Source organism: Zonotrichia albicollis, chromosome 16 (genome assembly GCF_047830755.1).
Source record: "Zonotrichia albicollis isolate bZonAlb1 chromosome 16, bZonAlb1.hap1, whole genome shotgun sequence".
Taxonomy (NCBI): Eukaryota; Metazoa; Chordata; class Aves; order Passeriformes; family Passerellidae; genus Zonotrichia; species Zonotrichia albicollis.
The window spans coordinates 14,527,553-14,554,974 of record NC_133834.1 but is presented as its reverse complement, the minus strand read 5'-3'; the positions used below and the strand labels follow the sequence as shown (position 1 = coordinate 14,554,974).

At 50.4% G+C, this 27,422-nt stretch overlaps 1 protein-coding gene across 2 annotated transcripts in view; it reads right to left on the bottom strand.

The window, feature by feature from the left end:
• XPO6 (exportin 6) overlaps window positions 1-20,582 on the bottom strand; it is a 64,267-nt gene extending 43,685 nt beyond the window's left edge. For both annotated transcript variants that reach the window (XM_074553211.1, XM_074553212.1), the window contains exons 1-3: window positions 20,260-20,582; window positions 4,265-4,355; window positions 1,949-2,061 (exon numbers count right to left, since the gene is read on the bottom strand). In XM_074553211.1, the coding sequence (XP_074409312.1) occupies window positions 1,949-2,061; window positions 4,265-4,355; window positions 20,260-20,262 (207 nt within the window). In that variant the 5' untranslated portion in view covers window positions 20,263-20,582. The remainder of the gene's footprint in view (window positions 1-1,948; window positions 2,062-4,264; window positions 4,356-20,259) is intronic.
• Between the last annotated feature and the right edge of the window lie 6,840 nt (window positions 20,583-27,422).

Below are 27,422 nucleotides of genomic sequence, written 5' to 3'. Positions count from 1 at the left end.
ATTTATACAGAAATTCTTCAAAGAAGTTGGTTTTGGTGCTTCCTAGCAAAGAAAACTCACAAATACTGCTTCAAAACAATGGCCCAAGCTGCTGAGGGTTCCTTGATGCAAGTCCAGAATCCCAATAAAACTGGAAGATCTTTAACACCCATCCTTTAATGTCTGCTGTGTTCTGTCCTGCTCCTCCACCTGCCAGCAGCAGCTTTCTCCCTAGAAATGCTTTTGGGAAGATGTTTTCATTCCAAAAAGCAGGAGGTGAAAACAATCCATCTGGAACAGGGGTCAGGAGGAGTTTTATTCCAAACCCACTGCTACCTTCCTAAGGAGTTTGGAAAGTTCATGTCCTTGGGCAGTTTTGGGAATGATCCTTGTGTGATATTTATACAGAAATTCCTCAAAGAAGTTGTTTTTGGTGTTTCCTAGCAGAGAAAATCCACAAGTACTGCTTGAAAACAATGGCCCAAGCTGCTGAGGGTTCCTTGATGCAAGTCCAGAATCCCAATAAAACTGGAAGATGTTTTAGCTTCATTTCCAAAAAGCAGGAGGTGAAAACAATGTCAGGAGGAGTTTTATTCCAAACCCACTGCTACCTTCTTAAGCACTTTGGGAAATCCACATCCTTGGGAAATTTTGGGAATGATCCTTGTGTTCACACCCTCCTGACTGATCCAGCAGCCAAGGACAGCAGGGGAAGCTGCACAGTGGGACAGACCATGGCTCTGCACCAGTTAAATTTGGGAATTCAAGCTCCTCCATGGAGAGATCCTCATCTCCCAGCTGCTCCCTCCCTCTGCACTTGCCCAGGGATTTCTTTATTCTGGGCACAATTAGGATTTTCAGTGCTACTTTTTCCCCCTCTAGGGAAGGAGAGGCTCAGTAACCAAAATCCATAAAATATCCTGAGCTGTAGGATCCACATAGGATGATCCCAAGGATCACTGAATCCATCTCCTGGCCCTGAACTTGTTTTGCTTGTCAGGAAAACCAGTGGGACACCATGCCCTGAGCAGGAATAATTCCCATCAGCCCTTTTGGAGGGGAAGGTAAAGCAGATTCAGTTTGCAGATGGAGTCCAGACTCCTTCTGCAATCCTTAATAAGTAAAATGAATATTTAAGAGAAGAAATCAACAATTATGTAGATAATTTGTAAAAACAACCCAACTTGAAGAGCAGGGTTTTTATCTAAACATGTATTTTATCTGAAAAGTGGCCCAGTACAAAGGCTGTAAATCTCTCTGGTTTAGGGGCACAGCTCAGAGTGCCCACCCAGCCAAGGACATGACACAAATGTCCCAGACTGAGGGGTGACACTGACCAAACCCCAGGACATCTGCACTGCTCACTGAGAAATCAGTGACACACCAGTGCTGTCCACACAACACTTTTGCTTATTCCAGAGGACACAGAGATCAATATCAAACCTTTTAACCCAAATTTTCCTCTTTTATCATTAGATGAAGAGTGGGATGTGGCTGGCTAAGAGAGACCTCACCTCTCCAGCCAGCACAAGTTTGCAGGATGCAGTTCAAGAGCAGCAACCACAACTACAAAATGTCAGAAAAATAAAAGCAGGTTTGCCTTCCCTCTCAGCACTCAGAGCCTGCAGGAGCCAGGAGCAGGTAATCACCCCCATATTTCTGATCATAAAAACAGCATAAAAGCAATAACACCCTTAAAAGCATCGTGCAGAAACTCAAGCAGCCTCTGAAACTGGAGGTAATTTGTGCTTTGAGATGCCAGGAAATGAATTCTTCAATTTGTGTACAAAGATTCACATTCTCCCACTCTAAGCCTGCCATTAAGCAACCTCTCTGGCAGAGAGCAATAAAAGCATCCTTCATCACTGTACTTACCAGGGATGCCATTTCAGACAAACATCTGCCCCCAAAAAATCGATTGCCAGCTCAAACTGCACCAGGCAGAGCAGTGCAGGAGCTGGGGCCTCACCTCAAACACTGTCAGGCTGTACATCATCACATAGTCATTCCTTGTGCTGGACAGGAAGTACAGGCAGAATCTCCAGGCTCCTATCTGCTGGGCAAAGTTATTTAAAAGCTCTTCTGCAAAAAAAAAAACCCCATAAAAGTACATAAATTACTTGAAAATGTACTTCAGTTTTAATTTGACTTTGATGTAAAATATTCCATTAAAGTTCTGTAGCTGTAAACAAAGCCATAACAATGTATAGTGATAGCACAGCAAGTGAGCAGGGAAGAGACCCTGTGTTCAGGGAATGACTCAACCTGGAGGAGGGCAAAAAATATAATAAAATCACATTCTACAGTGTTTAAAGCAATGTAACCACAGGCTTTAATGAAAACAAAACTGATGTGTCATTTTCGAATCAGTTTTGACATAAATAACTGCAGCAGATAAGAGGTGAACATTAAAACAAATCACACAGCAATTGTATTATGAGCACTGTTATTTTATCTGTAAAAGCCAAACGCTGGGATTTCAGGTCATTGTGGGAGCAGGAGCACTTCAGATCAGTGTTCTAAACCCACCTTCTTTTAATGCAGCTCCAAGAGCTGCTGACTTGGTGAAGTTCAGAGGGTCAGAAACCTCTCTGAACGCTCAGGAAGGGTTTGGTCATCTCTCATGAGGTGACAATGTGACAAAGAGAAAAGCCACAAGGGCTGCTTTACAGGCTGAGCAAGTTTTAGGTTTAATTAATTGTTCTCTTTCCTGCAATTTAAGCAGGAAAATGAGGGATACCTCTTCCACAGCAGGAGATCACTGTCAGAAAACCACAACAAAAACCTTGTGCTGTTTATTTTACAGGCTTTCAGGGACAAGTCTTTCATGTCAATCAATCACACTTTTGGCCAGAGACGGTAGAAACAGAACAACCCCAGAATGGTTTGGGTTGGAAGGACCTTAAAGTTCATCCATTACCACCCCTGCCATGGGCAGGGACAATTTCCACTACCCCAGGTCCTGCCCAGCCTGGCCTTGGGCACTGCCAGGGATCCAGGGTGGGCACCCTGTGCCAGGGCCTGCCCACCCTCACAGGGAACAATTCCCAATTCCCAATATCCCATCCATCCCTGCCCTCTGGCAGTGGGAGCCATTCCCTGTGTCCTGTCCCTCCATCCCTTGTCCCCAGTCCCTCTGCAGCTCTCCTGGAGCCCCTTCAGGCCCTGCCAGGGGCTCTGAGGTGTCCCTGGAGCTTCTCCTCTCCAGGTGAGCACCCCCAGCTCTGAAGGGTTCCAGCCCTCAGAGCATCCCTGTGGCCATTTGGGAATAAAAGCAATCTGCTCCTTTTCAATCCCCAGCAGCTCCCCCAGAGCACCTGGCAGGATCTGCTGCCTTTCAGGACATATTTAATAACCCCACCCAAAGGGAATTGCTGTTATTCCTGCTTGTCATTCCACAAGAACTGGGACAGCTTTGCTTTGCATTCCTGATGCTGAGGGCTGTGCTCCAGCTCCAGGCAGAGCATTCCCAGGACAATGGACAGAGGAACCTCACTGGTTTATTGTCGGGTTTTCTCTGCTGTTTGAGGGGCCTGGAAAGGCCCGGGGTGGCCTTGGGGCAGCCCGCGTATCGAAGGACAAGAAGAGGCTTCAGTTCTTCTTTCGGTCTTTATGTTTATTAATTGTTTATCTAAAAGATTTTCTTTCGGCCCGACAGAGCTCTGCTCAGCAGTCAGCCATGAGCACACTGTGCTGCCCTCCTGGCAGCCACGTATCTTTATACCCATTGTTACGTGTACAATATTTATCATTTTTCCCCAATACCATTTATTCTTATTGCCCGGGGCACTTTTAGTAATAACCAATCCAAAAGTGCCACCATCACCACAGAAGATGGAGGAGGAGAAGAAGAAGAAGAAGAAGAAGGACAGGACACACCCCAATTCCTCCATCTTACTTCTCTAAACCCCCCTGTACAGAAATCCTAAACCCTGTGTCTCACCCTCTAACTAACTAATCCCTTCACCATTCACTCTGGTGAAACCCTCCTGTCCTCATACAGGTGTCGTCTCCTGTGTAGGATCAAAGTGCAGCCACCAGACACTTCTGGAACATTCCAGGACTCCCGAGCCCCCCAAGGGTGGTCTCGGTGGCTCAGCACCTCAGGACTGAGATCCTGAGATCCGACAGTTTATCACCCACAGGAGCTGCCACAGACCCCAGCTATGGAAACCTGGCCCACCTAGGCAGGAGGGGGAAGATGCCAGCTGCTCTGTGGAACACCCCAGTCCCCTGTGCTGGGCAGGAGCAGCACCAGGAGCAGCCCTGGAGGGGCAGGACTCACCTATCTCACGTTTCCTCTCATTTGTTGTGCAATTGTGGAAAAACTCCGTCATCAGACTCTCCAGAGCCCGCAGGGAGGCCTCCTCTGATGCCTGGGAAGGACATGGAAGGAAAGAAATAAAACTCACTCCCACTCTGACACAGGAGGGTGGCATCAGAACAGCACAAAAATCCAACATGAGCAGGATGCACCAAAATCCAACATGAGCAGGATGCACCAAAATCCAACATGAGCAGGACCAGTATGGGGCAAATCACTGGAAATTCAAACTGCTCACTGGGGGCAAGGGACAGCAGGATTTGTCCACTGCACTGAAAGCTTTGACATGAAGGACCATTTGCTCAGCTCCATTAATAACACAACAAAATTCCTTTATTTTGGTGGTATTCAGGAATTTTAAGGCAATAAATAATTCTCACAAAGACAGCAAGGTGGGGTCAAGATGTTTTCAGATGTTTAGAAATCGTAAATATCCTATCACGGGAAGCATGAACTTTGAGGGGATTTCTCTTGGACATCAGGAAGAATTTCTTCCCAAGAAGGGTGATCAGATATTGGAATGGGCTTGCTTGGGTGGGTGGCAGAGTCCCCAATCCTGGAGGTGGCACTCAATGCTCTGGGCTGGGGACAAGGTGGGGATGGGTCACAGCTTGGACAGGATGATCCTGGAGGTCTTTTCCAACCTCAATCATTCCATGATCCTGTGACCCCTGACACCTCTTCCTGTCTTTGCCTTGGTGCCATTCTGCTGACCAGGAAGCTCCAAAAATTAAGGAATTTCTAGCACTGTAAAAAGCAATATACCAGTAGATACCAATACACCAGTACATACCAATACACCAGTACATACCAATATAGCAATCTGATATTCAATACAGCAATCTGATTCAACAAGAACAGCACCCCCCCTCATTAATTTAGATTTTATTCCTGGAAATCATTAGTTACAGTTTTAAATCCTAAAGAAATGATAATTTAGATTTTATTCCTGGAAATCATTAGTTACAGTTTTAAATCCTAAATAAATGATCAAGACTAGCATCCAGCTGTAGTTTTGGGGTGCTCTGGAGTTGGGATGGTTTTATTCTGGCAAGGTAACAGCCTCAGGAACAGTCCTGCCACAGCACTGACCATGCCATAGGTGTGTCCACAACGTTTTCAACCCATGCTATCAACACCAAATGCATCAAGATTCAAGCCCAGACCTTCAAGAACAGGAACAAAGTAAACATTTCATAAAACTGAAATTTCTGCCTCAGAAAAAAAACCCAAACCAGAAACAAAAGCCGTGCCTGGCAGTCTCCTGCAGAGAAGAGCATGTGAGACATCCAGCAGAAACACTCCAGGCTTCTGCTCATTCCCATTTCCATGCACAGCAGTTTTCCCAAAGGCCAAGCAGGAGCCTCTCCTCACTGGATTAACCCCCAGGAGCACCAACAACTCCACAGCAGCTGGAAGTGGATGCTCTGCAGGACACTGAGCATTTCCATTCACAAAGGAATGCTGAATTCCATCCTACCTTTCCTCTTCCTGCCCTGCTTGTTCCTTTTTTTCCTTGCTTTTTAAAGCCCTGCTCTAGAAATCAAGGACTATTATAGCAAGAGATGCTGGTAGTGGGAAATTGGCTTAAAACAAGCAACAACCCAAGCAGAGCAGTCCAATGTTTCCAATCCAATGTTTGCAGCTTTAATCCATTTCTGCTTGGGCTGCAAACTTCCCTTCAGCCTTCTGCCAGTCACCATGGCCATGTAAGAGCATCTCTGTGGAGAAGAGCCTCACTTTAAAAAGAAAAAACAAATATCTGACTAAGTGGCATCCTTCATGACTTAGGATATGGCCACAGTGCCATTTGTGGGAGCTGAGTTGTCCTAAGCTCCTCCCAAAGAGATCCACACACACAAATCCAGTATTTTCCTAAATCCCTGCACTTTCCTTCTCTGCTGCTAACACAGAGTGAGTCTCACCAGCAGTTTCTGGTGCCAAACCCCCAAAGATGAGTTTCCAATCTTAATTTGATGCAAATTCTTCAACAGCAGCACTGCTCTGCCCACTCCACCTTCTACCATCCAATACCAAAATCACCTCAATCCATGAAAAACTCTCAGCTCTCCACAGGGTGAAAGGGCTCAGATGTTTTTGGATATTTAATTCAGCAACTCTTCTTCAGCAAGAGCAGTTGACATAAGTGCATTTTTTTTTCAAAATTCAAGATTTATATCCTGCTTTTGGAAATAAATTATGGAGTTCTTATAAATCTTGAGCAACTGACTCGTCCTCCACTGCCTCCAGCACTGAGATTTGGAAGATCCCATTCCTTAGGAACACAGTCAATCTTCCAAAGCAGAACACCACAATCTTCATGTCCAACATGTCAAAAGCAGGAAAAAAAAGAAACCAGAGAGCAGAACAGGAGGATTTCATGCAGAAAAGCCCAGGCTGGAGAGCACCCAAGGCCACAAACACACAGTGGGACCTCCAGGATGGTTCTGTGCTCGTGTTTGACTTCTTGGGGCTCTTTGGGAGGAGGAAAAATTGTCTGAGGTAACCAAAGCCCAGCTCAGGATCCCCTCCTAACTCCAGGCCTGTATTTGCTTTTGGGTATTCCTGAAGTTCCCCAGCTCCTGGAGGCACCTGGCCATCCCCAGCTGTGCAGCAAGGCTCTGATAAGGAGGCCACTGAGATAAGGAGGTCACAGAGCTGCAGGGGAAGGTGGCTGCACCTGGGGAGCTGATCAGTGAGACTCCAATGAAATTCCAGCTGTTTGGAGCGCCTGGGCTGTACCTGGGATATTTCCTAGCATCATTCCCACCTTAACAAGCTGTTTGCTCTCTTTTAGGGCTCCCTGTTTGCTCTGCATTGAGGAGAAGGACGGGCAGAACCAGCAGTGCTGAGCTCAGGCTCTGGTCTGAATTCTGGGTCATGCACAGATTTAATTTTCCAAGGTTTTACAGGAAAAGTGTGGACCATCAGAAACAGAATCTACCCCAGTTTTCTGTGTCAGGGCTGGCAGTTTGCCTCACCTCCATGAGGCATTACTAAATATGCAACCACTGAAACAGAAATACTTCCCACTCTTTCAGAAGTCAAACCTGACCCCTCTCACCCCCAGGGCTGGATCAAACATCAGAAAATGCCATTTCTCTCTTCTGCCAACCATGAGAGGAAAATCTATTCAGTTCTCCAAGTGCTGCTTGCAGAGCAGGGAATGTGAGCTTTTCTCCATGCAGAGAAAACTCTGCAGCCCACAGACAGCAGGGAGATCAGATGTGCCACATCTCATCCACTCCTGCTCCATTGCTCAGCACCATGGCTGAGCTCTGACCCACAGGGAGGGTCCTGGCTGCCAAATTCAGCAGATTCTGGGGTAAAGGGGATGTCCTTGTCACAGCTCCCTTGGGGAACAAGGCAGTGAGAGGTGAAAGAAATGCTAAATCCAAGCAGGGCTAAACCCAGCACAGCCACAGCTGCAGATTCCCATATTCCAGCAGCACATCCAAACTTTGACCTGGAATTTGGGCCAAAGCAGCATCTCTGGGAGGTGTCACAGGTGAGTGTCCCCAGGATTGGTGCCTCTAAGTGCTGAGCTGGCTCCACACACACAGACAGGGCCGGCAGCAGCTCTGTGCTCCCTGTGAGCAGAGCAGGACAGGGTGCACCAGGGTGGCACAGCCACTGCCAGCCTGTCCTCCCCATCCCTTTCCCCTCATCAGTTTGCTAAAGGTGTTCCCAGCACTATCAGAGGAGGGGTGGAGCTGATTACTCACTCAGTCACCTCTGGACTCCAACCCTCTGTGCCCTCCTCCAACCAGGAAAATGAGCCCCAGCAGCTTCTCCTGACAGAAAACACAACATTTGCTACCAACAACCTGCACATCCCACATCGTTCTCCATCCACCAAAGCACCCCAAGAAGGACCCACCCCACCAGCTGACTTCAGGGCTCTCCTGCAGTCCCATTTTCAGCTCTGTGAGTCATTAACTGATTTCTGCTGATTAAGGGGAAAAAAAAGCTGCCAAGCTGCTGCATTTCAGGCTGTTCAATATTGCAGCTGCACCTCAGGGAGGCTCTGGAGGAGCAGAATCTTTGTACCCTGCTGCTGACTCCATGCCAAGCTCAGATGCAGACTGTGACTGAAGCACTGGGGCAGCAGCAGTTACTCAGGCAGCTCCAGCACACATCACAGCAGCCAGCCCTGGGTTGCACTTCAGACACTGCACATGCACTTGAAGAGCAGATACAATGCTAATTTTAGTTTGCATATCACCAAACACAACCACAGCCCTTAAAGAAGCACCTGCTCGTTCTGCAAGACATGGAAGTGCTTTCTAAAGCCATTTTATCCACGAGTGCTTTCATTTAGAGTTCACTTCCTCTTTTTTTTTTTTTTTTTAAATTTCATTTTATGCTCTCTGAAGGGATTTTTTTTTGTTGAGGGCAAAGATTTTCTCTACTGCTTTGCCCATAAAAACACAAGCTGTTAACCTTGTAATGTTTGCCATTAGAGCATCCATCACACAAACGATGCTCTAAATACAGAAACGGGGGCTAATGACAACTGAGGGAAGGGTTAGGGCTGTTCACTTTTTCCCTAATGTGTTTGCAAATGGATACCACTCCAAGCCAAATTTAAGGCATTCCCTCTCCAGAGCTTTTTTTAGTCAGATGTTAATTGCAGCTGCAATGTTACAGAGGTGACTTCATCTTTCAGGCAGCACCTTCCTGATGTGGAAGGATGGATTTTCCACCACACAAGCACCCAAGGCCTCCTCCAATGGCAGGGAGGAAAATCCCAGGCACATCCAACTCCCCTTCTGCATCTTGACTTTTTATTTACAGCTGGGAGTTGTGTTGGGAGCTGTTCCCACCCCCTGAACCCATCCTGATTTGGGTTCTGATTCCCTCCCAGCCCACCAAACCTCCAAACCCTGCACAGATCCCTCTGCAGCTTCCTCACCTTCTGGAGCCTCCATCCCCATCCCAATCCCCCCTCTCCTGCCATCTCCAGTGCAAGACACACAGCCCAGCCTCCTCCCAGCTATCAGATTCAGATTTTATCACATTCAGCTGTTCAAATCACTATCAGCTATGTCTACCAGCTTCCAGGAGAGGAGGGACTGCAGGGGAGCACACAAGGAGAATTCTGGTTGATGGAATAATCCCCAGCTGGAATTGCTATTTTGCCACCAACAAGCAAGTGCACAGGGTTTAAAAAAATCAGACAAGGAACAAGAAATTTCATCATTTCATCCACAGCACCTGTATAAAATAACTCATCATCACCCTGTCGTTGCTAATTGCAATGTCCCATCCTCTTCCACCTCAGAGCCTTCTGCTCCCAGTGTTTGCAGTTAATTAACAGCACAGTCACACATCTAAAAATACAAACAACCACACTCCAGCTGCTGAGTTTTCTTCTTTCTCTATTATTTATGGTCAAGCCTAACTTAATGATGCACATATGTATGGTGAGTATTAACAACACTAACATCTCCAGGTACTGAGGTAGTAATTTACTCATTGAAGGATTATCAGGGTGTCTTTCAGAGCCCCTCCCTGCCCCAGCCCTAACACAACATGGTAATAATGAATATGTCAATTAGAAATCACTCTCAGAAAGCTTCTGGGTCACTTTAAGCCTGCTCACAAAACCCTGGAGAACCCCTGGGACAGCCCAGGGTCACTCAGGGCAGTAAAATTCATGGAAGAAGTATACTTTTATTTTTAGCAAGAAAAGCAGAATTATGAAGTGTTTCAACAAAGTAGTAGGACATCCAACACATCCTCCAGAAAAGGAGGCAGGCATCTTCCTGCAGGGAGGCAAAGCTGGGAGCTCAAAACCAGTGTTACTCATTAGATTTAATCAATTTCACTAAAAAAATGCAGAATTTGGGTGCTCACCCTCATTCCAGGGTGTCTCAGCAGAGCTCTGGCACCAGGAGCCCACAGCATACGTGCTCCCCAGCAGTGCTGTGCTGATGCTATCAGGCCAGGGCCCAGCCTTCATTCTCAGTTTCCTTGTTGCACCTCAGATGTTTTTGTGGTTTCCAGAACCGAAAGCACACTGGGCCCCCTCAGTGCTCCCAGCACAGCTCAGCTCCTGGGGCCAGGGCAGGGCAGCTCTCCTCTCTCATCTCAGAGACCACCTCAGCACGTCACCAACAACAGGGAGACTCTGCAACCTCAGTATAGTAGATTTTCTGCTTCAATGGTGGGATAAAAGTCACAGATTGCTGCTGTGCCTCAAGGCAAATGGCAGAAGAGCAAAGGCACCGTGGTCCTGTCCGTGTCCCTGAGGTCCCAGAGCTGCTCAAAGCCCTCCTGCCTGGACAATTCCCCCCTTCAGGAAGCTGGCTGCACTTCAGGAATCAGTGTTTAATCTAAATATCACCTAAGGACTCAGGGCTGTGTGGAACAGGCCATGGAGAGCCAGCAGTGCCAACCTGATTTCTGCACCAGAGATCATCTTACCTGGAACACTGCCTGCTCCACGAGTAATCAGCACCTTTTTCAATGCCCAAGGGATCTGATTTCTTCAACCCTCTTGGACAGGCAGATTCACTTAACCAGGCATCAGGTTTGAAGGTTGAACTTTGATTAACAGGCTCAAGTGTCTGAGTCTTGATTCTTTCTAACCCAGTAACTCTTAACCCACATAACCAAGCCCAGCAGGCAGCGTGTCCTCCACCCAGCAGTTCCCAGGAACTCTCTTAGAAACCCAGCAAAGGAATAAAACAATCCCAGCAGGCTGGAAAAAGCAAAGGGTGGTTTGGGAACAGTGCTGTTTCAAGCCATGCTTGCTGAAGACGAGCCCAAGAGCAATTTCTGAGTCCCTGACACCCAGGAAAGGCAGCTGGTCACGTGCTGCTGACTTCCTAATTGATTTCTTGTGGTTTAGCTGCTGGAAAGGGCTCAGCAACACAGTATTTTCCCAAACAAGCAGTTGCTGAAATAACGATACAGAGCTGAGAAGTGCAGGAGGACCCAAAGCAGAATCCTCAAGATCAATACCCTGCACATCACCAAAGCACAGCAGGCAGAGGTGGCTCTGGAGTCACTTTTTGCACCTGAGGATCCAGCCCCAGCCACAGCCCTCCCTCAGCAGCCACTGGGCTCAGTCAGTTCCCAGCTGTTGGGCACCACTTTTTAAGCCATCAATAATTAGAACTTTTCATTTTGTGGGTTATCAGCAAAACCAGCCAAACAAAATCTGCTCTTCAGACAGACACAGCTGAGCATCTGCCAAGGGCTGGGCAGGAGCTGCTTCCAGAAGTGAAAACACTGCAAGGTGACTCTGGTAGTCTCAGTTCAGAATTCACTTAAATTCCCCCAGTGAAGTCTAGAAACTCACACCTCTGAAGCTGCTTTGTTCCTTTCACTTCACACAATCCCTCTGCCGGGCTCCCCAGGATGCCCCACACCCCAAGGCAGGCCCTGAGCCCTTGCAGGGAGATCCCACCCTTCCCTGAGGGGCAGGGCCTGTGCAGGAGCCCCAGGAGCACGGGCACAAGGAACAAATCTCTTCCCTTTTCTCGACATAAACAAAGCAGGCAGGGCCACAGGGCTGCCCCAACTGCAGCTCCACTCACTTGGAGACAACACTTCCTCCAGAGGTTATGGGGAAGTGACCCAACTTCTAACCAGGCAGGTGGAAAAAAGATCCCAAGGAGTCCTTTGGAAATGAGTAGGTTGGTGAGGATAAGATTTGTGAAGGGAATAAAAAATCCTTATAAAAAGAATTTGTAAAAGGTGTTAAGAAAAATGTAATCATCATCTCACTGCAGTGGTGCAGAGACCAAGAGAGGAGCAGCAGTGGCAAATGAACTCACACTGTGCCCAGCACCCCACACCTACCACAGGATCAGGGAAAGGTTTGGGGTGGGAGGGACCTTAAAGCCCACCCAGTGCCACCCCTGCCATGGCAGGGACACCTCCCACTGTCCCAGGCTGCTCCCAGCCCTGCCCAGCCTGGCCTTGGGCACTGCCAGGGATCCAGGGTGGGCACCCTGTGCCAGGGCCTGCCCACCCTCCCAGGGAACAATTCCCAATTCCCAATATCCCATCCATCCCTGCCCTCTGGCAGTGGGAGCCATTCCCTGTGTCCTGTCCCTCCATCCCTTGTCCCCAGTCCCTCTGCAGCTCTCCTGGAGCCCCTTCAGGCCCTGCCAGGGGCTCTGAGGTGTCCCTGGAGCTTCTCCTCTCCAGGTGAGCACCCCCAGCTCTGCCAGCCTGGCTCCAGCCTTGGGGATCTCCATGGGCTCCCCTGGACTCTCTCCAACAGCTCCACATCCTTCCTACAATTACAATGACTCTTCCTACACAGAACACCCTTCATGCTCTTACAGGTGAAAATCTGACACTTAAAAAAGCCAAACCTCTGCTCCTCCCCACTTTTACAAACACAGGAGCTCCTTTGATCAGAGAGATGCCCAAGTGCCAGGAGTGGAGAACCTGGTGTGGTTGTGTAGCAGCTCTGAGGAGTCCAAGATGCACGGAGAGATTTTTAAAAACACTTCTCAAATCCTTCACTGTCAGCAGAGCCACAAATAAACCCTTATTTATCTCAGCCTGCAGACAAGTCCCAGTAATACCCAGGGAAGGCTCTGAATCACAGTTGTTTGGAGCCCCAAGTGAAGGAGGCTCTGGAATTATGCACATATGCAGAGCTGGAAATGGGAAGCACCAGGGCAAGCAAAAAAAGAAAGTGAATGTAAGAAAAAAACCCAATTATTCAGCAGATTTCTTAAAGAGGTACCTCTACTCCAGCAAGCAAATCCTGCTGATTTTTCTCCATCCACTTCTGCCTGGCAGGATTAAGCCCATTACCATGGGGAAAAGCTGTCCCAACACCTGGCTACACAAAGTGCAAAGTTGGGGCAGGATCATATCTGATCAAATGCATTACAGCAGCCAGACCTGATTTCCAAGGAGGTGTGATTATACTGATTTTGTGTGATATACCAATTTTATGTGACATACATAAAAATATGGAATTTTCAGACCTTCACCCCCTGTCAGAGAAAAGGAAAAAAGATTGTGAAACTCTAAATTGAAATTCCACAAAACTCCAGAAATTTCCAAAATTGAAACTCCAGAAATTTCATTCCTGACAAGAGCATTTAAAACTTGTGCTGGCCATTTAAGAGTGTATAATGAAACCACCATGGGAATAACTAAGATTTTTTGTTAATTAAAATGTTTTCAAAGGACAGCTCACACAGTGAAGACATCCAGTCCAATTAAAGAAAAACAAGATGTTGACATCTCAGTGCTGCTGCACTTTGGGGGGTTTCACCAGTGCCCCTTGCTGCTCACCCCTGCAGCTCTGGGGGGGTCCCAGGCTCCCTGCCCACATCAGGGGGCTCTGGTGGGCCAATATTTGTCCTGGGGGACCCAAAGGCCCAACCAGTTCCTTCAAGCACCAGCAGAACACAGGGAAAAGCAGCTTTGGAAGCCAAAGTTGCAGCTTTCCCCAGTCTCAAACCCAGCATCAGAAAAGGGGCTGGGAGCAGGAATTGCCTCCTGAGCACTGACCTCACATTTCCACATCTTGCAGCACTTGGTTCTCCTCTTGGTTTCCTTCACCCTTGCAAAAAGAAAGCCAAAGAACTGTAGGAAATACAGGTTTATCCCTCAAAACCCAAGGGTTAGGGAATGGGATGAGCAACAACAACAGCAGCCATGCAGGAGCTGGTTTTGCTCTATCCTCTCCACACCCTGATTTTGAAACCAAAACTGAGCCAAACTTTCATGGATGAACCTGCTCCTCATCCCAAAGAAAAGGTGGAATTGCCATGCAGGAGGAACCTGCTCTGTTCTTACTCAATGAAGCAGCAGGGAACCAGCTGAGCACAACACAGATTTTTCAGGCAAAACATCTCTCCAAAGGGAAAAAAAATAAAAAAACAAAACCCTCATTCCCCTCTGGAAAGCTGCATCCAATGCTGGCTTTGGCATCCTGACAAGGCAGTAACAAAACAGATGAGCACACTCCTTTCTCCAAAGAGGGGACAAAAAGGAACCAGGACAATCCCTCTTGGGAACAACTCCACGCTGCAATTAAAGCCCTAATAAAATATTAAGTCAAAATGCTAAAAATACACACAGAGATCCAGCCACGAGCTTGGAGATGCTGGAACAAATAAAAGAGAATTTGGAGCATGAATGCAAAGGGTTGGAAATGGGAAAAGAAATGGAATTCTGGGCATGATCCACATAGGAGAAGGGTCAGGGAAGATCAGGGGGAGGGGAAAAAAAATAAGGAATTTGTGGTGTTGCTAGAAGAGCCTGGAATAGCTCTGGTGGAGTGAAAGTATCCTGAGTGTAAACAGAAAAGAGAAACGTGGATAAAGAAAGGAATCAAATGTGTGTGGAGAGAAGGTAAGATTGGAAAGAGCTGTTTCACCATAAGCTGTAGGAGCTTCTTAGCCCAGGAGAAGCAGAACCATCCCAAAATTCCAGAGGAGAGAACCCACAAATAAACCCCAGGGGTGCCTGGATGAGTAGGAAAGTCCCTGACCATCAGAATCAGTAGGGGAAAAGCCAATTGCTTTTCCTCTACCAAAATATCAATATTTACATTTTGGTTGGAACAAGGAGGCCTACAAGGGAGAACAGCACATGCTGCACATGTAATAAATGCTGGAAATGGGATTCCAGAAATTATTCTATATAAATGGGAGTCTAAACATTTCATTTTGATAAAACAAAGCAGCAGACACCTTTTCTCTCTCTCTCCAAGAAGAAGGTTGTCATGTTGACACCTGGGATGCAGAGAGAGCCAAGGCAGCAGTGACCCAAATATAAATATAGTTCCTAAGAGGAAATATCTGCTGTGGGACAGAGGATAATGATGGGGAAGGATTTTAGGGCACATTCTCCAGGCATTCTATCAGCCTATCCACCTCAAAGCCACATTTCCTTCTACTTTGCACACACCAAAGTACAAACCCAACATTAACAGCAGCTACCTGGTTCCTAAATGACACCACCTAACAATGTGCAATTAATTCACCCAACTGAATCCAAAGTTCTTGGAGTTTTTGGGTATCCATGCATCTCTGCACAGCACTGAAGCCCATGGCAGGAGCTTTGTGGTACCTGCCAGATTTTAATGCTTTTCTGCTGAAATAATTACAGCCACCAGCACCCATCCATCAGCAACAGCCAGTGGAAATGGGCTTTTCAAGCTCATTTAGTGAACCTGGAGGCTCAACAATTTTGCCTTGATAGCTTTTAGTCCTCCTGCAGCCTGCATTTAGTTACCCAGGTCTTTGAAATATGGATGTGTTGGAATTATTATAGGTCCTGAAAGGGATTATGTGCAACCATTCTGCTAAATGAGCTGTTTTGTTCTGAGAAAAAGCTCTGCTTTTGGAGGAAGCATCTGAGCAGAGATCAGCTCTCCTGCTCCAGTTCCACTCCTGGTTCATCTGCAGAGCTCCCCAGGCCTTGCTGCAGAGTTGGGAAAGTTCATCAACACTAATCAGCATCCCCAGTTTGATGGTTTAATAGAGGGGAGATAACTGGGGGCACACAGAGTCACACTGTGACTTGCTGGCCAAAAAAGGAAGCCAGATGTTGGAGCTGAGGCCGGAACTTCCGAGTTCCTACCCTGCTTTGAGTCAGAAGGGCTCCAGAGAGGGTTTGCTTGTACTGAGCTGCTCATGGAAGGAAGCACTGAGAGCAGCCAGAACCTCAGGGGTGGGGTGGGGATGCTGCACCTCAGCTGGGGAACAGAGGGAGGGGACAGCACCCTCAGCTCCCTCTTCATCACAGAGCCCTGCTGAGAAACTGAGCCCACCTGCAACGTGCCAGCACCTCCTGCCTGGGCAGCAGCAGCAACAGCAGCATCCCATCTCCTCAGAGCACAGCATCCCTGAGCTCACCTGGGCCAGGAACAGGGAACACAGCATCCCTGAGCTCACCTGGGCCTGTAACAGGGAGCACAGCAAGCCTGAATGCATCTGGGCCTGGGAGAGCAGCACAGCATCCCTGAGCTCACCTTGGATAGGAAAAGGGAGCACAGCAAGCCTGAACTCACCTAGGACAGGGACAGGGAGCACAGCATCCCTGAGCCCACCTGGGACAGGAAAAGGGAGCACAGCATCCCTGAGCCCACCTGGGACAGGAAAAGGGAGCACAGCATCGCTGAGCTCAGCTGGGACAGGGAGCACAGCACCCCTGAGCTCACCTGGGACAGGGACAGGGAGCACAGCATCCCTGAGCTCACCTGGGACAGGGACAGGGAGCACAGCATCCCTGAGCCCACCTGGGCCTGGGAGAGCAGCACAGCATCCCTGAGCCCACCTGGGACAGGGAGCACAGCACCCCTGAGCTCACCTGGGACAGGGAGCACAGCATCCCTGAGCTCATCTGGGACAGGAAAATGGGAACACAGCACCCCTGAGCTCACCACAGCACCCCTGAGCTCACCTGGACCAGGAAAAGGGAGCACAGCATCCCTGAGCTCACCTGGGCCAGGAAAAGGGAGCACAGCATTCCTGAGCTCACCACAGCATCCCTGAGCCCACCTGGGACAGGAAAAGGGAGCAGAGCACCCCTGAGCTCACCTGGGACAGGAACAGGGAGCACAGCAAGCCTGAACTCATCTGGGCCTGGGAGAGCAGCACAACATCCCTGAGCTCACCACAGCACCCCTGAGCCCATCTGGGCCAGGAAAAGGGAGCACAGGATCCCTGAGCCCACCTGGGACAGGAACAGAGAACACACCATCCCTGAGCTCACCTGGGCCTGTAACAGGGAGCACAGCACCCCTGAGCTCACCCCAGCACCCCTGAGCTCACCCCAGCACCCCTGAGCCCACCTGGGCAAGGGACAGCAGCACAGCCCACACAGGGCCCAGGTGTCCCCAGGGTGATGGCACAGCCAGGCCAAGGGGCTCTGCAGGAGCACAAAGCTGCTGCTCCCTCCTGTCCCAATGTCCTGCAGAGCAGGAGTGTCACCAGAGCACAGCCTGAGCCAGCCTCAGGGCCACCAGCTCAGCAGGGCTGACACAGAACAAACAGGAGCTGCTCTGGCAATGGAGCAGCAGCAGCTCCTTGGCAACCACGAGCAGCAGGATAAGCCAGGGCTCAGCAGCCTCACCTGGCAGGACAAGCTGCAATCCACACACACTCCCCTCCTTCCTGAATGGAAGGAAGGCTGCAACCATCACAGGCAGCTCCAGGCACAAGAAAACAACAGCACTCACTGCTCAAAATCCAGGCAGGTGGGAAGAGAGGCTGTGGAATGAAAGGCAGATGCTGCTGTGGGGAACTCAGGAGCAGGCGAGCTGCAGCCGCCCACTGCCTGCTCCATTTCAGTGCCTCCCTCAGCACAGGGCCAGGAGACTCCCTGGGGCTGGGAACCTCCATTGTCTGCTCCCTGCAGGCCAGGCACAGCCTGGGGCACTGGGATTTGGCTGGGCTGCAGCTCTCCAGCATCCCAACCCTCACACTGCAGCATTTCCTGCAAGTCCCTGCTCCCGAGCTGCTTTGCTTGCTGGCAGGATGTAAATCCCCCAGAGTGAAGGATGTGTTTCCCAGAGGCAAGCACTGAAATCCCAGCCTCACATGCAATTCCCAGGTGAGGGGATTGCTCAGGAGATCCCAGCTCGGCTCCCAGGGCTTCAAAGATGGTTCACCTTCAAAAAGATGATCATTTTCACCAGGGGAAGGAACAAAGGTGAAGGAAAGAGTGATGAGACAAAGCCATGGCTAATTTGGACAGAAAATAAATCCCTCCAAGGACAGCTCCATCAACAAAATTTACTTTGTACCTGTTCATAAAATTCTTTAAAAGGTGAGGAGGAAACAATGCAATAATTTGTGGTGTGTGGAAGCAAAGCCTGAAGCTGGATGTGCTCTGTGTGCTCAGAGATGAACTCCAGAGAATCCAGCTGGGTTCTGCAGTATCCTGTTTTCCCTGCAGACACACCACAGCATCACCACCTTTCCTTTCCCTCAGGAAGCCCCAAACTGGAGTTTGGGACCCTAAAACAGTGCACAAGCACTATTGACACACAGAGCAGGCAGAACAGCCCCAAACCCCCCTCACAGAGCTCTCTGCAAAGCACAGAAACACTAAAGCTTCCTCCAAACCCAACTTTTGAGTGGCATGAAGATTTCTGAGCCATGAGTGGCAACTAAGCCCAGCAAAGAGAGGTTTGTTCACAGCATTGGCAGTGCCTGAGCTCACTGTGCATCCCTGCATTCCCTCCTGCCTTCCCAACATCCCTGCCCAGTTAATCAAGCTCTAATTCATCCCTCCCCATGAACCCAGCTCAGCCCCACTGAGGAAAACCTGCTCCCAGCAGCCTGCTCTCGTGGAGCAGAGTTTAATTCTGTTTTATTTGTTCCCTGTGTGCCTTCCAGCAGCTCCTCTTCACACTTTCCCAACTGTTTCCAGGAAGGAGGGTGCTCTAGCAGCAGAACATGCCCATCTGTAGGCTCCAGGGAAATGGGAACAGAAGGAAAATCTTGCCCAGGAGTCACATGATGAATTACAACAGCAAATCCTGCAGCACAGCCCAGGGGCTGCTGCTCAACTTCCACAGGCAGCCAAACAGAGGATGGTGAAGGGAAAAAAAAGAAGAAAACAAGGTGTAATTCAGGAGGAGAAATGTGTGTGTCCACAGGGAAGTGAGGGGAGAACTAATTTTTGCCAGCTGCACTGTGAAGTGCGCAGCCTGGCCTGCCAAACCCTGCAAACCATTTATTCACCTTCTTCAACATGGGCTGGTCACTAAGAATCCACCTCAAAAATCCCCCTTTGCCTGAAGCTAAAGCCACAAGGAGCTGGGACACACATCAGGAGCCCACCCTGAGCACCCTCAGGCTACTGCTATAAAACACTGCCAGTATTTATATATATGATATTATATTTATATATATTTTACTGAGAAGACTGTGTCCCACATGAAGCAGCAAAGCCTCTGCAAGGGCCTAATGGAGCTCACCAAAGTGGCTACAGAGACCAAAGTTTCAATAAAACACCACTCATGTACCAGGAGCACATCACACAGTGAGTACCTCAGCTCTTGGGTGAAGAAATTCACAATCAGGATCCCAAATTCTGCAATAAAATGAGTGCAAAGCCTGATCCTACACCACCAAAGGCAGGTTAAGGTGGAGTGAGGTGAGCACCAGGCCAGGAACTGCAGCCTGAGCTCAGTGGGGCTCTCTGGGTGAGCCAGGGCAGGGTCCCAGGAGCAGATCCAGGGCTGCTGAAGCATCTCCCCACTGCTGCCTGCCCTTGGTCACCCCAAGAAATACCGGGATACGATCCCAATACTGGGATAGAAGATATCCCTGTGGGTAGAGCAAGGGGAAAACAAGATCAGCAGCTCTGGGGTGGTGGCAGTGAGCAGCAACCGATGCCCTGGGGGCAATGCCCGCCCGCCAGCCTGGCTCTGTGGGCACCCACACGGTCAGAGACGCTCCTGAGACCCTTCCTGGGGATGGCACCGAGGGGATGAGAGCACTGTGCAGATCCCAGCGGGTTGGCTCTGTCCCTGTGGGCACAGCCAAGGCCGCTATCCCCAGCACGGAACAGAATCCAGGTCACTCCTCCGGCTTACCCAAGGAGGCCGTGAGGGCAAGCCCACAGCTGGCGCCGGAGAATTTAATCACCCAATGGTTTGGGTGTGAAGGGACCTTGAGACTCATCCTGTGCCACGTCCAGGGCCAGGCTGGGCTGTGCCGGGCCAGGGTGTGCCGGGCCGGGCTGTGCCAGGCTGCTCCCGGCCGGGCCTGGGCACTGCCAGGGACCGGGACAGCCACAGCTGCCAGCGGACCCCTCGGCTTTAACGCGTCGAACCCGGAATTCCCAGCACCCCCAGGGAACCGAGGCTGCCAGGAGGCATCCGTGCCTTCCTGGCCCTTCACATCCTGTCCCGGGGGTGCCGCCGCCCCTCGACCCCTCACGCTCCGGTGTCCGGGCCCCGCGAGACCATCCCCCGTTCCCTCCACGCTCCCGTCCCCGCTGCCCCAGCTCACCATGGCTGCGGAGGCCCCGGGGCGGCTCTAGGCAGGGCGCCGCGCTCCGCTCATCTCATGGCCGGCGGTGGCCCGGCAGGGCCCCCCCGCCCATGCACCGGCGAGCCCCCGCCGGCCGCGCAGCCACGGGCACCGGAGAGCGGCCGGCACCCAGGCCCCGGGCCTCCCCAAGCGGCGGGACGGGGAGCCCCGGGGCGCCGGGCAGGGCGGCGGGAGCGCGGGCGGGCGGGAGCGGCAGCGGCGCGGTGCGGGGCCGGTGTCGGTGCCGGGGCTACGCCAGGCGCATCCCGGGCCCGCCCCGCCCTCCCACCGGAAGCGCTCACCGGCTCCCGCAGCCAATCAGAACCGGGCAGCGGTGTTGCGCATGCGCAGCTCGGCGAGGAGCACTGTGCGCCGCCATATTGGAGAAGGGCGCGGCGCTGTGCGGGGCGCTAGGGAAGGGCATGGCCTGAGCTGCGCCTGGCCCCGCCCCCGCAGCACTGCGCATGCGTCTGGGGCGTTTTCCCGCGCGGCAGGAAATGGGAGGTGATTGGGCTGTGCCTGGGTGGGCGGGGCTACGTACGGGCACGCCCGGTGTGGGCGTGGCTTGGGTGGGATGGGCTTGGAGATGGGATTGGGATTGGAGATGAGATTGGGGATGGGATGGGATTCAGGATTGGCATGGCATGGCATGGCATGGGATTGGAGATGGGATTGGAGACGGGATGGGATTGGGGATGGGTTTGGAGATGGAATTGCAGATGGGATTGGAATTGGAGGTGGAATGGGATGGAACTGGAGATAGGATTGGGATTGGAGATGGAATGGGATGGGATTGGGATGGGATTGGAAATGGGATTGGGGATGGATATGGGATGGGGTTAGAAATAGGGAGGGGGATGGACCCAGCCCTGGGCCAGTGCCTGTACCTGAGCCTGCAGCCAGAGCTGTCCCTGGATCCAGCCCTGGGCCTCGCCCCCAGCACTGCCCCCTGGCTCCTGCCCCATGAGGAGCTCCCAGGGCTCCGGATGTGGCCCCTGGCTTTGCGCCCAACGTGTGTAACTAATTAAGTAATTAAACGAACCAGGGTGGGGCAAACCCCCAACCCCTCCCAGCCATCCCTAGCAAGGACAACAAAGCTCCATGGCAGGGATCCTTTGGCTGCTCCCATGTCCTGGGACTGCCTCAGCCTGGAGCTCCTTGTGGCCATCACCCTTCCATTGCCTGACCTCACCAGGAGCAAAGACATCAACAGATCCATTCATCCAGGGCATTAATGTCAGGAAAACTGAGATCCAGGTCCCAGCTGCTGCCTCCCAAAAGCAAGGAGCTGGGAACCACTGGTGGATAGAAGGGTCTCTTTGAGTTAGGTCTTATGAGAGTAATATAAATCTCTTGGAGATCTATGTTACACTTGAGATAGCTTAGCTACTTTAGATGGCATAAAATTAGCAGGATGGCTTTTGTGGCAATGTTGGAAAAAGTTTTAATAAAAGGAAAAATAATAAAGATTTTTTACAGAATAAAAAGTAAACTAAGGTAAGAAGTTCTTAGTAAAACACTTCAAAAAGCCATTCGTTCCTTTGTTCTCTTATTTTTCTAATAATTACTTAAACAATTTTTTAACTTCTATTACTTAGCTATCTTTAAGTTTAAAGTCTCTAAAGTCTTATGAAGTGTCTTTTTACCTATTTAATGAAAAAAACTTTTAAGCTTTTTTCTTTTACAAAGAAACAAAAGATAATTTTGTTACTCCATCCACAAAGAGCACCTTCCCACACACTGGAACTCCAAAGCAGTGAGGCTGATGCAGATCCAAGTGCTCCTCGTGGCTCCCAAATCCCTGTGGCACCTGCAGGGACAAAGGGCAGCTCAGCCTGGTGGCTTAACAGGCTTTAGAGGGGACAGCAGCCCCGTGGGGACATTGCAAAGGCTGGCACTTCCCTCAGAGGATTAAACACCAGCAGGAGGGGAATGAGCCATCTGTGGGGCTGGGGCTGTCCCCACCTCCACAAGGAGCTTAGGGCTCAGCGGTCCCGTGGGGCTCCACGAGGATTTTCTATCATGGAGGATTTTATTTCCACTCTCTCAGCACAGCACTGAGCCCACCAGCCCCAGTCCTGCTTATCCCTCAGGAAAACGCTGCTCCTGGGCCTGGTTGTGGAGGGAACTGCCCAGGGAGGAGCAGCTGAGGAGACACGGCCTGGAGGTGCCCATGGATCATTGTGTGCACCCCCAGGCTCCAAACCCTGCCTCTGCATCGCCTCCAAACCTCCCCAAGACCTCCAAAATGCCCTACAACCCCTTCCAGCTCTTCCAGAATCCCTCCAACCCCTCCAGAACCTCTCCAAGTCCTCCAGGATCTCTCCATCACCATCAAAACCTCTCCAACTCCTCCAAAACCCCTTCTACCCCTCCAAGCCCTCCACAACACCTCCTACTCCTCCAAAACCTCTCCAACCCCTTTGAAACCTCTCCATCACCACCAAAACCTCTCCAACCCCTCCACAACCCCTCCTAACCCTCCAAAACTTCTCCAGTTCCTTCAAAACCTCTCCATCACATCCACAAACCCTTCAACCTCTCCAAAGCTTCTATAACCCCTCCAAAACCTCTCCAACCCCTCCAAAACCTCCCCATGACCTCCAAAACTTCTCCAACACCTCCTCAACTCCTCCAACACTTCCAGAACCTCTCCATTACCTCCAGAACCTCTCCAAAACCCCTGCAACTTCTCCAAAATCTCTCCAAACTCTCCAAAATGTCTCCAACCCTTTCAAACCCCCTCCAACCCCTCCACAACACCACCAAAAGCGTCCAGTGTCCTCAAAAGCTCTACAACACTTCCAAAACCATCACAACTCTTCCAAAATCTCCATAACATCTCCAAAACCTCTCCAAAATTTCCAAAACCATCACCACACTTCCAAAATCTCTCCAACATCTCTAAATCCTCTCCAACACCTTCAGAGGTCCTCTGACTTCTCCAAAACTCTTTTGACACCTCCAAACTCCCTCTGAAACTTCCCCAATATTCCCAGCACCACCAAAACCTCTCCAACACCTCCAAAACCTCTCCAACACCTCCAAAACCATCACAACAGCTACAAAACCATTACAGCACCTCCAAAAGCTCTCTAATACCTCCAAAACCACTACAACACCTCCAAAATCTCCATAATACCTGCAAAAGCTCTCCAACATGTCCAAAACCATTACAATAACTCTAAAACCATTACAACACCTCCAAAATCTCTGTAACATCTCCAAAACCTCTCCAATACCTCCAAAACCACTAAAACACCTCCCAAATCTCCCCAACACCTCCGGAGCTCCTCTGGCTGCTCCAAACCCCCCACAAGCACTCTCCATGCCCCAGGTGAGCCGTGGTGTCCCTGTGGCTCCCAGGCTGGAGCTGGCACCTTGCAGGGCTCCCCTGGGATGTGCAGGGCTCGTTACCATGGGGATCATTAAAAGGATAATCCCATTATCAGCCTTTGTCACCCCGGCAGGGCTGGGTGCAGACACGTGCTCTGAGGAGCTGGGGACAGCAGGGACAGGGATCTCCTGAGCCTCCCCAGCCACTGTGAGGTGAGGAGGGGATTTTTGGGGGTCTCTGATAGAAAGCAGCCCCAAGTGTCTGGAGGGAGGGAGGGATGGAGCAGCTGAAGGGAACTTGAAGAAGGAACCTCCTGCCAACCTCCTGGATCCCTACAGGGATATTTCTCCTCTATCCCACTTGTCCCTGCAGAGGCCAAGGGTGTGGAACAGCTCTCAGGGATGTGAGGCTCAGTTTTGCAAGACTGCTTTAGAAACATCTGTCCCAAGGTGAAGGAATCATGAAGAATGGGAAGGTTTGGGATCAAGGGACATTAAAAATCATTTCATCCCACCCCTGCCATGGCAGGGACACCTCCCACTGTCCCAGGCTGCTCCCAGCCCTGCCCAGCCTGGCCTTGGGCACTGCCAGGGATCCAGGGTGGGCACCCTGTGCCAGGGCCTGCCCACTCTGCCAGGGAACAATTCCTAATTCCCAATATCCCATCCATCCCTGCCCTCTGGCAGTGGGAGCCATTCCCTGTGTCCTGGCTCTCCAGGCCCTTACAAAAGGTCTGTGCCCATCTTCCTTCCAGGCCCCCTTTAAACACATCCAAGCGTCCCCAGTGTCCTTGTGCCTCGCACAGGAAACCCCAGGTCTGACATGGCCCCATCAGGGACCTCCTGTTGTTGCAGATCCATGAAAAAACAAAATGGGAATTCCATATCAACCTCCAGCATCACTGGTGCATGAGGAGGAGCCTATCCTGGGAATGTGGCCATGCCAGGCCCCAGGCCTGCTTTTCCCATTGTTGGAAATGCCATTTCTCAAAGAAAATCAGCAGGAATTTAATGCCAAGGCATTAAAACCCCCAAACCAGTGTCTGTACCAGCCCTCATTTCAATCTGGGTTCCTCCATCCCTGGGAGGGAGCAGCAGGGCCTGGACTGGGCCTGGAGCAGCCCCCAGGCTGGAGAAGCCACCCACCTTTTTCTGAATTTATTTGGTAACTTTGTGTTTTTAAAACACAGAAGGAATGGAAATGCCATGGAGATGAACAGCTGTTTGGGGAGATGAAGGGAACAGGATTTGTGAAAATAATTTGTTACCACATGGTTTATCTCTCAATTTTTATTACAAACAGGCATTGAAATGCCTGTTCTCCAAGCCTCCTGCACTGCTCCAGCCTTGATTCCAGCCCCTTCAATCCCACATTCAAATATTCATCTCATTTAATTGCTTTATTCCTGTTTTGCAGCGTTTTGCCCTCAGGGTGAGTCTGAGCCTCACGCAGCTGCCTGTGCTTCCCCTCACATCCCTCCCCTCTGCTCCATCTCCTTTATTGTTCCTGCCACAAACTGAGCTGCAGCTCATTGGGAATGCCATGGAGAAATGAGCATTTTACTGCCCTGCCACCTCATGCAAAGCAACGTGATGAAAAGGGTTAAACTGTGTTTTATAAGTCCAATAAAGCAGCTTGGAAAAGTTTTGTCCACAAAGCCCCACGGCTCCCCACGGCTCCCAAGTTCCTTGGCAAGGAATTTGCTTATTTAGCAAGCTGTAAAAACCCAGCAGGTAAAAATTCCTGAGTCCAAATTCCTGAGGAAAGTACAAAAGTGGATAATTAATGATCTAAACCCAGCAGAGCCTGGGGACAGGGCTGAGGCTGGGTCCTGCCTTGGTGCTCAGCTGGGCACACTGCTCAGGGTGAGGGACATTTGTGGCTCTGTGGCCACTGCTGGTGCTGGCCAGGTGTTCCTGCCTCCACTTCTGCTCTGGGAATATTTATTTAGGGTTATTCTGGGGTTCTGGCACTGCTCATTCCCCTGGGAATGGTTTCCCAATTCCCTCTCAAGGGTGGCTGCCCATGGGGACTGGGCAGGTTCCCAAAGGACTCGTGAGGGCAGCACAGCAAACCCACCTCCAGCCAGGCTTGGTGGGTCTGATCGTGGTGGTGTCCACAGGGGTCTGAGGATGAGGGAAGAGATGAGGATCTGAATCCATGTTTCAGAAGGCTTGATTTATTATTTTATGATATATATTATATTAAAACTATACTAAAAGAACAGAAGAAAGGATTTCATCAGAAGGCTGGCTAAGAATATAATAGGAAAGAATGATAACAAAAGGTTCTGTCTCAGAGAGTCCAAGCCAGCTGACTGTGATTGGCCATTAATCAGAAACAACCACATGAGACCAATCACAGATGCACCTGTTGCATTCCACAGCTGCAGATAATCAATGTTTACATTTTGTACCTCAGGCCTCTCAGCTTCTCAGGAGGAAAAATCCTAAGGAAAGGATTTTTCATAAAATATCATGGCTACACTGATGTCTCGAGAATATTTGGAATGGAGCCCTGGAAATTCATGTCAGCATCCCAGCCAGCTATCCCAGCAGCTCCAAGGCAGAGGAGCAGCAGGAATCAGGGCACTGCTCTCCCTCTGCTCTCTTGCAGGTGGGGAGAGAGGATTCGTTCAGGCTGTGGCTTCTTTTGAACCCACACCAAGTTCAGTCTGTCCCAGCCTTCTTCCCAGACCTCAGATCCAGCCAGACAGCCCAGCAGGATGTCCTGAGCTGCCCTTCTGTGCCTCTCCCTGCTCTCAGCATCCCACGGTTCTGGGGGACACCGTGTCTCTGTTTGAACAGCCAGGTGTCTGCTGAGGAAGGCAGGAGCCTCCCTTGAAGTGGAAAATGTAAACCCCCTCCCTCTGAATTATTGTAATTTTGAAATTAAGGGGCTCTCAGGCAAAGATATGGGAGTAGGAATAACAGTTCTTTACTAGGAAAGAAAAATAAAATAAAATAAAATAAAATAAAATAAAATAAAATAAAATAAAATAAAATAAAATAAAATAAATAAAATGAAATAATACAAAACAACACTGCCAGAGTCAGAACAGGACCTGACACTCTCTTGGTCAGGGCAGTGTCCCAGCCCCATCCCATGGGGGCTCAGCCCTCCTGCAGTGCCAGCTGTGGCTCTGCTGCAGCACGGATCCTGCACAAGGGGGGAGTTTTCCTCTGCAGCTCCAGGGCTGCTGCAGATGGGCCTGGGCTCCCTCTGGCCATGCAGGGCAGCAGAAAGCTGCTCCTCTGGCAATGCAGGGGGCAAAGGCTGCTGTGCTGTGCCAGGCTCAGATTGGATCCAGGTAGGAATGCTTGGCTCCTGCCCTGGGCACAGCATCTCCCCATGGGATGCTGGAATTGGATCAGCCCTGCAGGGACACTCAGTGGCCATGGACAGCAGAGATCTCCTGGAGGGAGGGTTGGCTGGGGGAAGAGATAAAAACTGCCCATGGACAGCAGAGAACTGCCCCAGCTCTGACAGATCACAGAACACACAGCCCCAGCCACATCTCACAGCCCAGGACACACCAGCAGAGCTGCAGGGGGTGCTGGAAGGGGTGATGGAACCTGGGTTCCCATAGGCAAGGTCTCATCCTCAGGGCTCTGTCCCTCACCATGAGCTCCTATGGGGCCCCACCAGGAGCCACATGGATTTGTGACTGGCCCCTTGGTCCAACACTGTGGTGGGATTTTATTTAGTGAGGCAGGAGGGTCCTGTGTCCTCTTTTTCCATGAAGCAGAGGATGCAGGGGAAGCCATGATACACTGGGCACTCTCGTCCTCTTCCCTTTTTCTCC